Here is a 12,373-nt window from a genome sequence, read left to right on the forward strand (position 1 = left end):
GTAGACAGGTTGACTAACATCTTCCCCTGCCTTCTTTAACCACTTGTTTGCTGTAAAGCTTTTTTTTAAATTATTATGCAGAGGGTGTTACCCTTTGAGCACATCATGCTTATGTGAGGTGTATCAAGTTTTCTGTTACATAGGACAACAGACACCACATATCATCCACTTTTCTATTTTTATTACTCGTTTTTAAATATTTTTTGAGAGTTGTGTTTGATACAACAGGTTGAAGCCATGGAAGGAAATTCACACAGAAGTTGGTTAAACAATAGAGTAATTGAAAACTTACAATTTTAGTCCAGGCAATCTTCAAAAAATCAAAACAAATACAAAAAACACTAAAGTGCCACAAACACTCAAGGGGGTATTTCTGAAGAGGGAGCTTTCTGGTGGAGACATAAAAATAAAAACAGCATAAAGTATTGCCTAATTGTTAACCCCCAAAACATAATTTAAGAAGACTGTTACCAGCACCCTTTAATCTTTGACATGGCTGAATCATTCTGCTCTTTAAACAGTTTTCAAATAAAAAAAACAGTGTTCTTCCATTGTAAAAAAAAAATATTAAATTAAAATATCATAAAGCCTAGATTGCTTGCCAAAACTGAAGCTACTGGCACAAGGCTCAAACCAACAAAAACAAAACATAAAAAAGTCTGACAAGTCTGCCTAGGATGTGGCACAGCAGGTGAAAACAAAGGGTTGGACAATGATGTGGTGAAACTATTTGAAAAGTCAAATGTTTGTCTAATCTATGCCCCACACATACACGTGAGCATTGACAATGCACTCAAACACACGCTCCTCATATATGGATTTAAAAAGTCAAACAGTATCACACTCTGTACATTTTTACATTAAGATTAGATGATCAACCCGGTCAGCTTGCTCAGGCCCACACCTAGCTAGCTTCAGACAGAAACAACCACGTCTTATAAAAGGGCATGAGGCCTCTAACAAGTCAGATTTCCCCGTTAGCCAACATTAGGATACTGCAGCGAATTTAACAGTTGAAACAATATTCTGACTGTATTAGTTTATGTTTGTGCCATCTCCCTAACTTTCTTCTTGGCATCAGTCTGTAGTGGTTGGGAACATAAACATAACTCCTGCCACAGAGTATCGTGGTAGGCCAAAAGTATTCTTCATTGCTGCAGTGAAAAATTATTCAAGCTTTCAAAGATATCTCTGTCAAAGTTTAAACTATACAAAAACCTTCATTAGTGACAAGAACGGTTGTAGCTTTACAATTTGTCTGCTTGGGCCTTTATCTTCCTCTCCCAAAGTTTTTGATGATCAGAGAAGCCCTGCTTTCCCTTGTTGAAAGAATTGGGTCCCGCAGATGTAGGTGTCTCCCTGAAAACGTGGCAGATTAGTCAATTTGCAATTAAAGACTGAAATTCTAGATTATTTGGTCATTAATATAGCTACATTTGTAATTGTATACATATATTAAGATAAATGTTTGGACAAAATCAGAAGTTGATCCAAATAAATTACTGGAAATCAAATTTTAAAGATACAGATAAAGATAAAGATAAACTGTATTGATCCCCCATGGGGGAAATTTTTGTGTTACAGCAGCTCTAGAAAACAGGAATATAATTATTAAAAATAACAAAAAGTTAAAAATCAAACATATTTACATCTGTTAAATAAAGGGAGAAAAATTACAATAATAGAACAATACAAGGTATTTACACTTCCACTTGTGGAAAGAGTTATTGTAATTAAAATTAAAAACACACACAGTGTGTAGCATTATTGAAATGAGTGTGTTTACCTCCCAATGTTCTTCATTCTCATCTTTGCCTCGGGCGGCATCTCCTCAGGTTCACTCTGCATTAGAAGAGAAAATGGCAAAGGGGGGGGGGGGGTCAAATGCATATTTGTTGTTTATGGATTTTTTAAATTACCTGATTAATATCTTCGTACACACTCACATCATCATCCTCATTAAAAACAGACGCCATTGCTGCCTTTTTTGGAGGAATGGATGGTGCCGGCTCTTTTGGTTTCTAAAACAGATAAGTGACACACTGTTTAGCTACTCACAGTTTTTACTCATTGAGTTCAAAGAGAAAGGGTAACATTACACAGCATGTGTGGTAAGGTTTGTTTCTTGTCGAGCAGCGCGTTGTGAGAACAACCATATTCACACCTTTCTCTCTGTCCACGTAGTCGTGTTACATCCTGTAGTGGGATATTATTACTGCATTATAAGTACAGACTTACTGACGCTCCAAGTTTGATAGAAATTGGGTTGGACTTCTTGCTCATCTGGCTTCCCATGCTGAAGCCTATCTTGGAGACTTTGGAGGGTGCTGGCGGGCCTGAGGAGGACTCATCCTCGTCTTCAGATGTGAGATGCTGGGATGTGCGTTTGACTGCGTTCCCCTCTCCTCCCGCAGTACTACAAGACACAGGCTTAGTTTTCACTCTGCCTTCCTCCTCTTGCGGCCCTGCTTGAGGCAAGACAACTCAACAAGGTGAACAACACTTTACTGGGAACTACAGAAAGCTAGAATCAAGCATCTTCACCTGTGGCTCAAATGTTATGTTTCTAGCCAGTATCCCAAAGTAATTTAAGGGGTTTATTTGGCATTTTAGCTAGATATTTAAAAAAGTAAAACACAATGTAAACTTTCACATGAACACAAGAGGACCACATGAAGCCTCTAAAAGCAGGTAACCATCACGTTGCTACTCATTCACATTGCTGCACATACAAGCTACTTTAACTCCAGATTATCAAGCAAACGGGACCTTTCTGGGGCAGTAAACTTGCTTTATTGGCATGATAACTTTTACTGAAACTTAAGCCCATAACATCCAGACCCATTTCCAATCGTAAATACAATGACAACTTTTTTTTATTTTTTACATGCCTTGGCTAGCAAATGTCAGCTAACACTGAGTTAGCTTGATGAGGTTTAAACAAACGCTGCCTCTTAGTAAACAGTGTTGGCTACTTTTTTTAAAAGGTTACGCCGCAGTTCAGTCCAACACTCAATTTCGTAATCGTATAAAACAGAATTTAGACTTTAAAACAGCACAAATATCACCTCCGTCTTCGCTGAAAACTCTTCTGTTATGCTTGTAATCCGCCATCATTCCGAGTCCCAATTTTGGCAATTACATATCGTGCCCGCTAGGCGTCCCCAAGCGCTGTGTGTCGAAGAAGAAGAAGAAGAAGAAGAAGAAGAAGAAGAAGAAGGAGGAGGAGCGCTCTCTGCTGTTCTTTGCACTTGTTGTAAGAAAAGCATCTTTTTGCAGACTGTTTTCATCCCACTGCATGTTGGTTTTATTTAGAGAAATACAAACAAAAATAGACATATTACAAAGTTCAATTTCTCAGTGAATTAATCTTTTTTTTTTAAACTACAGATATATTTAACCTCTATAGAAAATCTAAACCTCACAAATAAGAAATTGGCAAAAAATCAATCACTTTATTCAGAAATTATTTCTTGTTTGCTTTTCTGCTACTAAATATTTATTATTTAGGCTGTAATTTGTAATACTTTTTCTTATTTTTGACACTATACAAACTATTACAGCTATTCACTGCTCCTAAATTAAGTGGAAGTGTATATTCTTATTTTTGGGATATTTTGTGGATACATTTGAACATTAGATTATGTTCGGGGTGTTTTGATTATTATTGTTTTACTTTTATATGAGTTATTTCCATTCGTTTATTTTGCTACTTGGGGCATAAGGGTGGAGTCTGTACATCGGTGTGTCTTTATAGCCAGGTAGCCAGGTGAGACTCAGGTAGGCACCTAATGGGTTAATGTTGGTTTTTTTTACCAGGAAGCCAGGATGCAATGGCAGGATGACAGGGCAAGAGAGACAACAGCAGTTTTTGTTGTTTATTGCCTGCTTGATGTCTCTGGATAAAATAAACCACCCTAAAACCTTCACTCATCACCTGGACAATGGACTTATTAATACATCCTGCGTAAGATTCGCCTTCTAGGTGCCTCAGTGGCTTTATTATGAGTTTGTGTTAAGTTTATAATTTGTTTGGAATTTTGTTATTTATAGACTATACATATCGCCACTATACAAACATATAGATGCCTAGAATAAATTGAACATGTCTGTACATGCATGTGAATTAATTTGATGTACACATTCCTGTAATTTATATTTGATGTATTAAAGTTAAAGAAGAAGACGAGGAAAAAGATTAACCGAGTTAATGTGAAAACATTTAACACTATTTTTGATGGAGAACCGGACCCTTAATTTAAATAAATTATTTTTTTTATGCATTAATTTTTTTATTATTATTAAAATGTACATTGAAAAATACAGTGTCCATAATATCTCCAATCAACCATGTATGTATAAGAACGTCTTTAAGTGGTCCACCACCAGATATTAACAGACCTCTTTTTGCAGATGAAGGACCCCTTATGGAACAATTGGAAGGAATAACTCAAAAATAAATAATAGCAGCTAGGTCATAAATTCACTCATTACCAATGACAAAAATGCACTTGTAGAAGTTCAAAAAGGGGCCAAGAGAGAAGTCAAGCATTTTCAGTTCACGTAAGAGAGTATTGCTCTCAGATCAGCCAAAGATCTGAGTCTGTTGTTTGAACATCTCAGGATGGTTACGCATTTAATTAGAAACAGTACTAAAACACTTCAATAAGCTGCAGCATGTATCAGACAGGAGAACTTTATTTTATTTTGATCAGAAAACATTGAATAATGGGCGTATTACCTTTTTCGCCCATAAGGTGGCGGTAATGCGCAAAATACACGCAGAGTGCCAAACCTCCCTCAAGGAGCAAAAACAGACGAAGAAGAAGAAGAAGAAGCAGAAGGAAAGCTAACATGGCTGGAGGCTCACTTGGTAAACAGAAAACAAACAGGTAAGAATGGTGACATAAAATCAGCCTTTTATTGATTTAAATATTATTTTTAAGCAGCCGAACTATTAAGTGTTGGAATTAGAGTACATAAAGGTTGCGGCCGACGTTAATTTGGACATTTTTCACCCGGGAAGTTGCTTGTCGCCGACTTGCTGTGTTAGCCCCTCTTAACAGTGAAGGTTTGTTTTCTGGCTCTTCGTCAGCCGTCCCTAAACACTTCATTTTATCTACAATTCACCAATGGTATGTTTTGTTTGATTGTTGTTTTGCTTCCTGCCGTGTCTCGCATGATAACCACATGTGCTGCTTTTCTTCTTAGCCTTTAAAAAGCTTGGCGTTAAACGATGCACCTGTCAAGATGGGACAGACCCTGTGCATATGTTCCCGTGGCTCCATCACCATTGACAACAAGAGATATTACTTTGTCCAGAAACTAGACGAAGGGTAAGTTTAACACGGTGTCATTTTTTTTGTTTTTGTTTTAAAAACTTCACTCCAACAGAAAAATGTAAAGTGTGGAGAAATGTTTAAACAAATCCCGCTTTAAGACTAAATCCATCAATGAATTGGTCTTGTTGTCTGTGGAGCCAAAGCCTGATACAGCTCATTGCTTCGACCTCCATTGTTGCCCATTAACACATGACTGAGCCCCACTGTTAGTCTGTTAGTTGGTGACATCTCTCACTACTCTGAACATGAGCACTGTAGGATATGTAATCTGGCCCACACACTGTGTTGGTTGAATATTTATAAACTTGAACTAATTATTTCTATTTATTTGTTGATCTCTAATCTGTTGTTGTTGTCGTGTTCCCCCCTCCCGTCAGAGGGTTCAGTTATGTCGATCTGGTAGAGGGGGTAAAAGATGGGCGCTTCTATGCCCTGAAGAGGATCTTGTGCCATGACCGTGAAGGCCGTCAGGAGGCGCAGACAGAGGTGGAAATGCACCAGATGTTTAATCACCCCAACATCTTGAGCCTGGTTGCACACACTTTTATTGATCGTGGAGGCAAGACCGAAGCTTGGCTACTTCTGCCTTATATCCGAGTAAGTCGTTTCAGTTGTTATTATGGCCTGAATAACCAACCTCCCAGAAACTGAGTGGGTTCTTTATTTGTTTGTGGGTTCATCTCAACAGAAAGGCAGTCTGTGGTCTGTTTTGGAGAAGCTGAGAGACAAGGGAAACTTGATGCCTGAAAGACAGATTTTGCAAATCCTGCGTGGCATCTGTTCTGGACTCAAGGCCATCCATGAAAAGGGCTATGCACACAGGTAATATGTCTCCATTTACACCTGCAAACAACAAACATTTGCATTGGATGACTTATGTGTTCAAAAGACACGGAGCAATTTGTTTTGTGTCAGTCAGGGCTCAACATCATTAATTCCAAACTGCAACTTCTGTGTGTTCCTTTTTTTTTTTTACACTTACTCAATTCCTTACCTCTCAACTGGTGCTACATGTTTGCTTTAATTTGACAGAGACATGAAACCCACAAATGTGCTTCTAGATGAGGACGACAGGCCAGTTCTGATGGACCTGGGCTCTATGAACCGTGCCAGGATTGAGGTTAGGGCACAGATCTTTTCAGAATGTGAAAATGCAATTAAGCATGTAAGAAAGAGATGCACAGGTGATTTCTGTGCGTCTCTTTCTGAGAGTCTTGCTCAATTTGTGAGCTTGTATTCCTTTTAATAATCATCTACACGGTACTACAGGAAGTTAAGTTGATCACATTTTACACCCATCACATTTTGAGCTTCGTACACTAATCAAGCCTCTTGAAGCGCTCATATTGGACATTCTGCTATTTTGGTTTTCAGGCCTTACTACGTAGTTGATTACAACATGAACAGTTAGTAAAGTTTTGATATAGAATCATTATTTTAATATCATTTCCACAGTTAAAGGCGACACGCATCTATCACAACACTAAAATAGAATATATTTTCTAATGAACTAAATGATCATATCCCTTTGATAGTATCAATAACAGTGGTTTTTGGGTTTTTTTTTTACAGGTTAGAGGAAGCAGAGAAGCCATGACCATACAGGACTGGGCAGCCCAGCGGTGCACCATCTCATACAGGGCTCCTGAACTCTTCAACGTAGAAAGCCACTGCATTATAGACGAGCGCACAGATATCTGGGTAAAAGTTGTATTCTTCATCTCTCTTGACTGTGTATGTTGTGCATGTTGTATTCTCTTAATCTGTAAAACCTATGTTTATGTTTATATGGATAATACACTGACTTAACTACCTTTTCTCCCCTTCTGTTGATATCTACATCCAGTCGCTTGGTTGTGTGCTTTACTGCATGATGATGTTGGAGGGGCCGTACGACATGATCTTTCAGAAGGGGGACAGTGTTGCCCTCGCTGTCCAGAATCCAGTGACCATCCCACAGTCCTGCAGGTCAGCTTTCAGACTGACGCATTATCCGAAGTGTAAACTGAAGATAGTTTCCCCTTGATGTATACATTTCTGTTGTTGCTGTGGACAGTTGGGGAGTGATTTTTTTTATAATGAAAACTTTAGGAAAAGTTAAGGAGATGTTTCTGATGTGAGGAGGACTTGCTGTATGTCAGATGTCATTCGGTATAGTATTTGACCTGCTAACACATTCAGCATTCAGATTAATTTACACATAATAAAAAACATCTCACAGCCATTGTAGAACTACAGAATTTCCACAGCAGTGTTCCATGAATTTATTTTAGCAATTGTCAGTCCACAGTAAATAAGACTGACTTATTGGATATCATTAAATCTGATGTTCAATTAATTTTTTTTTTATGTATGTTGTTTTTGTTGTACTGTATGATCTCAGTTAAGGAGACCACAAATGTTATTTTTTTGATTTTGTTTCAAATATTAAGAACTTTGGAAGGTTTGTGTACTATATGGATGCTTTTCATGTCTAAAAGTCAATTATCAAAATGTTTATAACTGAATGAGGAACCAAGTACTTGTGATTAGCTGTTCTAACCTGTAGTCTGCTTTATCCTGCCCAGTTACTCGGAGGGCCTGCAGATGCTGCTGAGCTCCATCATGGTGTCGAATCCTCAGGAGAGACCAAACATCCACTGGGTTCTTGACCAGGTACAGGACCTGCAGAGTCGCAGCCCCAACACCCAAACCAACATGGTGTGATCTTGCACGGTGCACTGGATGTGGGGTCTTGGAAACCTTTGCACACATATTCACACCTCTTTTAGCTTGAAATGTTTTCCTGTATTTATTTACCTTATTTTAAAAAGCCAAGGTACAGACTTTTACTCAGTTTTGGGAGTCTAGCTACTGTATAAAGATTCAGGTTTAATGATTCCTCCCAACTGGCCTATCAAAATTGACCTTTTAGTCCTTGTGAACTTAACATAAACAGAAAAGCCTTGCATTAATTATGACCCTGCAATAAAATGCCTATGGTAGGTCTCAAAGGTTGCTCATAGGGATAATCCAATATTTTGTTAATATACAGTATCCGTCCACTTTCTCTGACATTCACATGAGAAGATGGATATCACTACTGCTCACATTTGTCTGTTTAATTTGCAGCAGCAACCTATTAGCTTAGCTTTGCAGGGTGAATGTCTAACCTGGCTCTGAAAGTGACCTGAGTTCAATACATATCAAACCACATTCCCTGCCATGGAGTCATGGTTCATTTCCCTCAATTTTTATCTCGATTCCTGAGGTTTTTTTTTTGTGTGTATTTACGCGTTTGCGCTAATCTTAAATGTACATATGTGCATGCAGCTCTTCTCCAAACCTTCACTCACACTGGGTTTTCTATTGCTCCTTATTTGTAATTCTGCATTTGAACACACAGAGGTGCTCCACCATCACAGTCTCTGACACCGCACATTGACATGGTTATTGACCATCATTCTGTCTGTCCAGTTATTCAGTAGTGAATTTGTAAAACACACAAAGACAACTTCAGTGAGAAGTCAAGTGTAACTGTTCCACATGGAAACAAAAGGAAATTAACTATAAATCAATGGAAGGAAAACTTGATTTTAATAACTTAATTATTTTATTAAGTCATATTTAGCTTTTCAGTTTTTCTTTTCCTTTTTCTTTCATCTTTTATTTTTAAAATAGTTTTTTCCATTTCTCCCATAACTGTTAAATCTATGGTTTCCTCTCATGTGTAAATATGCTCTCACATGAACATGAAGTTTGACATAGTATGTAATAACAAAAGAATAATGGCATCACAGCGCTGAGATTTGAGCAATTGTACTGTAAGTGACTTATTTGATTATGGGAAATTCTGTTTCATTTCATATTTGCTGCACAGTAAAGAAAACATCAATTATAAAATATGTGGCCCTCTGTGTACAGTTTTTTATATAAGTGTGTAATAAAAGGAATCCTACTGTAGTAAGAAGTCAGTCATAAAAAATATGAGAACGAGTACTCAGTAACTTAAACTCAAACAGAGATATGACGTCCCTTATTGATAAATGTTTGAAATACAACATTAAGAAGTGAAGAGCAGATTGCCTTGAACTCTGCAAAGTCATGTTTCTGTTTCTGTGAGTGATGTCATAACTCAGGTAGTAAGATAATAGCTCTTTAAAGAGGCCTGAAGGGCTTTTTTTATCTTTATTTGATACTTTCAAAATCAGCGTACGCGCTCCAGTTTCTAAAATGTTGGCGACATAACATTTCATCTAACATCTTAGGAATGGACTAAAACATTGACGTGAGCGAGGCCAAATCACTTTCCTTTTCAGATGCTGAACAAAGCAAATCCCTGGAGTACAGTCCCTAAATCCTTTTTTTTAACAGTTAAGGATAGATACATAAATAAACAACAATGTGTGAAATGTTAGGGTCTAGGCATTTTTGACCATATAGAGAAGCAAAGAAGGAAAACGTTGAAGTTAACTAGTACCTCTCAGATAGTAAATGTGGCTTCAGGAGAAGCATAGGTAATTGTTGAGTTTTAAGATGATGTTGTTCATGTATCATTTTTGAATATCGTTTATCTAGAGGTTTCTTTTATTATAATGTGTCTTTTTAAATCGGTATGCAGTTATTAAGAGAAACTGCTTTTTTCATTAAGCTGAGTCGGTCTGGAATGAATTGTTCCTCTTGGCGAGGCACAATCTTCCGACAGTGCTGAGGATTGTTCTTTTCTTCTTTACATCTGCGTGTTTGTGTGCTTATTTATTTGTGCACGCGTGCTTGGAAACAAATATCAAACCGGTCATGTCGAGAAATTTACAGCCCCATACATCCTCTCTGATCAGTGAGGTTTAACACTTCACTGCAGGCCCAATTACTTTCAAAGGTAATTTCCGACCTCAAGAGCAGCGCACACACAAACACACGAATGACCAAAGTGTACACAACACACCACATATTTACTGTGCAAATGCCCTTCTATGCGCAAACACCCAAAGGATTCATTACACTTGAATTAATGACATCCCAGCTGATTTCCTCCTAAAGCCCACCCACAAAACCCCAGACTCCCCAGGGACCGGGTTCAGGATGGAGCTGTGTTTATGGGTTCAGTGTGTGTGTGCCCACATACACACGCTGTCACATTCTGCCCCCACATTTTATATTCACCATCATCTGCCTGTGAAGGACTGAAATGATGTCGTGCGACAGGAGCGCAAGGTCAACTCAATGTTGGTCCACATTTTAGCACCAATTTCCTGTGTTTGCTTATCATTCAGTTAAAGGGATTCATTGGCTGTTCAGATCGTGTATGTGTGCGTGCTTTTCATTTGTTAACCCAATCCTGCTCCTCAAACAAAAAACACACTTTAGCTCACACACCATAAACCATCTGCAAGCTTTTATTGATTTGGCGATGAATCAATTAGTGAATTATTTAATTAGCAAAGCATTATGGGTCATTGCAGAGCTGCCTCCACCCCCACAGTGTTCCTGGGTCTCTTTAAATCATTTCACACATATGTTCAGACTCCATGTGGGTGTCATGATGTCGTCTCATCTGTGCTGTAGAAAAGTTTTCTGAACAGAGTTAAATCAGATTAGGATTCCAGCGGGTCCTTGTAAAGTCGTCCAGTAAAGTTTCTGCTGTTGCTCTGCAGACGAGCGATTGTTGTTTCTTCAAAGCTTTATGTGTCCAGACCCAGAACTTTTGCTGTCACTCAAGCCCAAATTAGCTTTGGCTGCAGCTGAAAGAGGAAGAAATATGGACATTACGTCTGCTGCGTTAGCGGATGAGTTACGACTTGTGTTTGTGATCGAGGAGTTCTTTCCATGCAGGGCTTTTCTTTGTGCTCATTAATTCATGGGAGTGTTTGGGTTAAAATGCATAATGGCTTCATTAAGGGGGATTGGCGTAATCAGGAAAGGTATTGCTTTAATTACTGGCTCAGGGCCAGACCTATCCGTCCTCTGTGAAAAGCGTAACCCACCCTGTCCACAGAGCTCACTAATTTAATTAAGTGTACAAAATGCTACACCCTAACGTCGCCCTTGGGGGCAATTATGGCACTGGAGATTGAAAGATCTCCAGCGGGGGTATTTTACTTACTGGCAGGAGATTGCCTGTGTCAGTTAGCTGATTGCATTGATTATATTGATTTGTAACAGCTTTTCGGGTAATTTCATCTGCAAAGGTGAGAGCAACACATTGGCCAGGGGACTTTTATATTTATTCTTTCTTTATTTAGACCCCGGACTCTTTTGCCAAGTGATTAGATGAAATGGAGCTCCACAATAAGTCTTTTAAAGTAGGAGGTGGGGAGAGGGGTCGATGGTTTTTTATTTGCTGTATAAGGTCAGTAAAGGTTGGGTGTTATGAATTCTTTTAAAAGGCGTCGCAACTCTTGCACCTGCAGTGCTGCGTGGTGGCACTAAAGCAACAAGACGTGGCTTAAACAGGAAGGTAGAGCAAATCTTCATCTCAAGAGTGAGACAGACTGGACGAGTTTACTTGACTAAAAACACAAATCAGCAAACTGCGATTCCTTCTTTATGTTCCTAAAACCCATTTCTGATGTTCACCGTTTTGTAGCTATAACTCTGTGTCCCATACCTGGATGGAAACACACTAGCACAGATGACTGTCATCTTGTATTAGAAACCCTACAGTATATTAGAGGTTTGAAGCTGAGGTTCAGAAAAATTTTAGAATCCACTTACCGGTACATAAATGGCAATATGTAAAAATGAAAGTAACTGCTTGAGCAATTTTCTGCTTGTTGTAAATTGAAAGAAATGATATATTTATAGATATATATAAAAGAAATGATGATGATTTGATTTATTTTTGTATTAAATGTATCAGGATCAGTCGTCTTCATTGTTCATGTTACCTTAGTTCATCCTTAAGGTAATGGTCCTCAGCTCTGGTCCTCACAGGTCTGCTGATGTTATTTAGTTCCAGAGAATCAAAGTGTGATTCATTCAACGTGTGTGAGAAAAGGAGATATTTCAAGTTGAAATAGAATATAAAGTCCAAAGGTTTTTGCAGTAGGTGC

The 12,373-nt window shown here is 38.3% G+C and overlaps 2 protein-coding genes across 3 annotated transcripts; one reads left to right on the plus strand and one right to left on the minus strand.

Moving 5' to 3' along the window:
• Window positions 1–159: 159 nt before the first annotated feature.
• On the minus strand, window positions 160–3,177 carry LOC109987012 (PEST proteolytic signal-containing nuclear protein). Its single transcript, XM_020637939.3, has 5 exons — window positions 3,069–3,177; window positions 2,239–2,465; window positions 1,947–2,021; window positions 1,787–1,842; window positions 160–1,359 (listed from the first exon to the last, which is right to left on the minus strand). The coding sequence occupies exons 1-5, from the start codon at window positions 3,115–3,117 to the stop codon at window positions 1,248–1,250; spliced, it is 519 nt and encodes a 172-aa protein (XP_020493595.1). The 5' UTR covers window positions 3,118–3,177; the 3' UTR covers window positions 160–1,247.
• Window positions 3,178–4,789: 1,612 nt separating this feature from the next.
• Window positions 4,790–9,226, plus strand: stk16 (serine/threonine kinase 16). Of its 2 annotated transcripts, none has more exons than XM_020637998.3 (8): window positions 4,790–4,892; window positions 5,212–5,336; window positions 5,720–5,939; window positions 6,031–6,164; window positions 6,375–6,462; window positions 6,915–7,043; window positions 7,189–7,310; window positions 7,910–9,226. In XM_020637998.3, exons 2-8 carry the CDS (start codon window positions 5,251–5,253, stop codon window positions 8,046–8,048), a joined length of 918 nt encoding a protein of 305 aa, XP_020493654.2. In that variant the 5' UTR covers window positions 4,790–4,892; window positions 5,212–5,250; the 3' UTR covers window positions 8,049–9,226. The 2 variants fall into 2 exon arrangements, with proteins under 2 accessions (XP_020493654.2, XP_020493655.2); XM_020637999.3 differs by lacking the exon at window positions 4,790–4,892 and adding an exon at window positions 4,928–5,071.
• The last annotated feature ends 3,147 nt before the right edge of the window (window positions 9,227–12,373 follow it).

This window comes from Labrus bergylta, chromosome 3 (genome assembly GCF_963930695.1).
Source record: "Labrus bergylta chromosome 3, fLabBer1.1, whole genome shotgun sequence".
NCBI classification, from domain to species: Eukaryota; Metazoa; Chordata; class Actinopteri; order Labriformes; family Labridae; genus Labrus; species Labrus bergylta.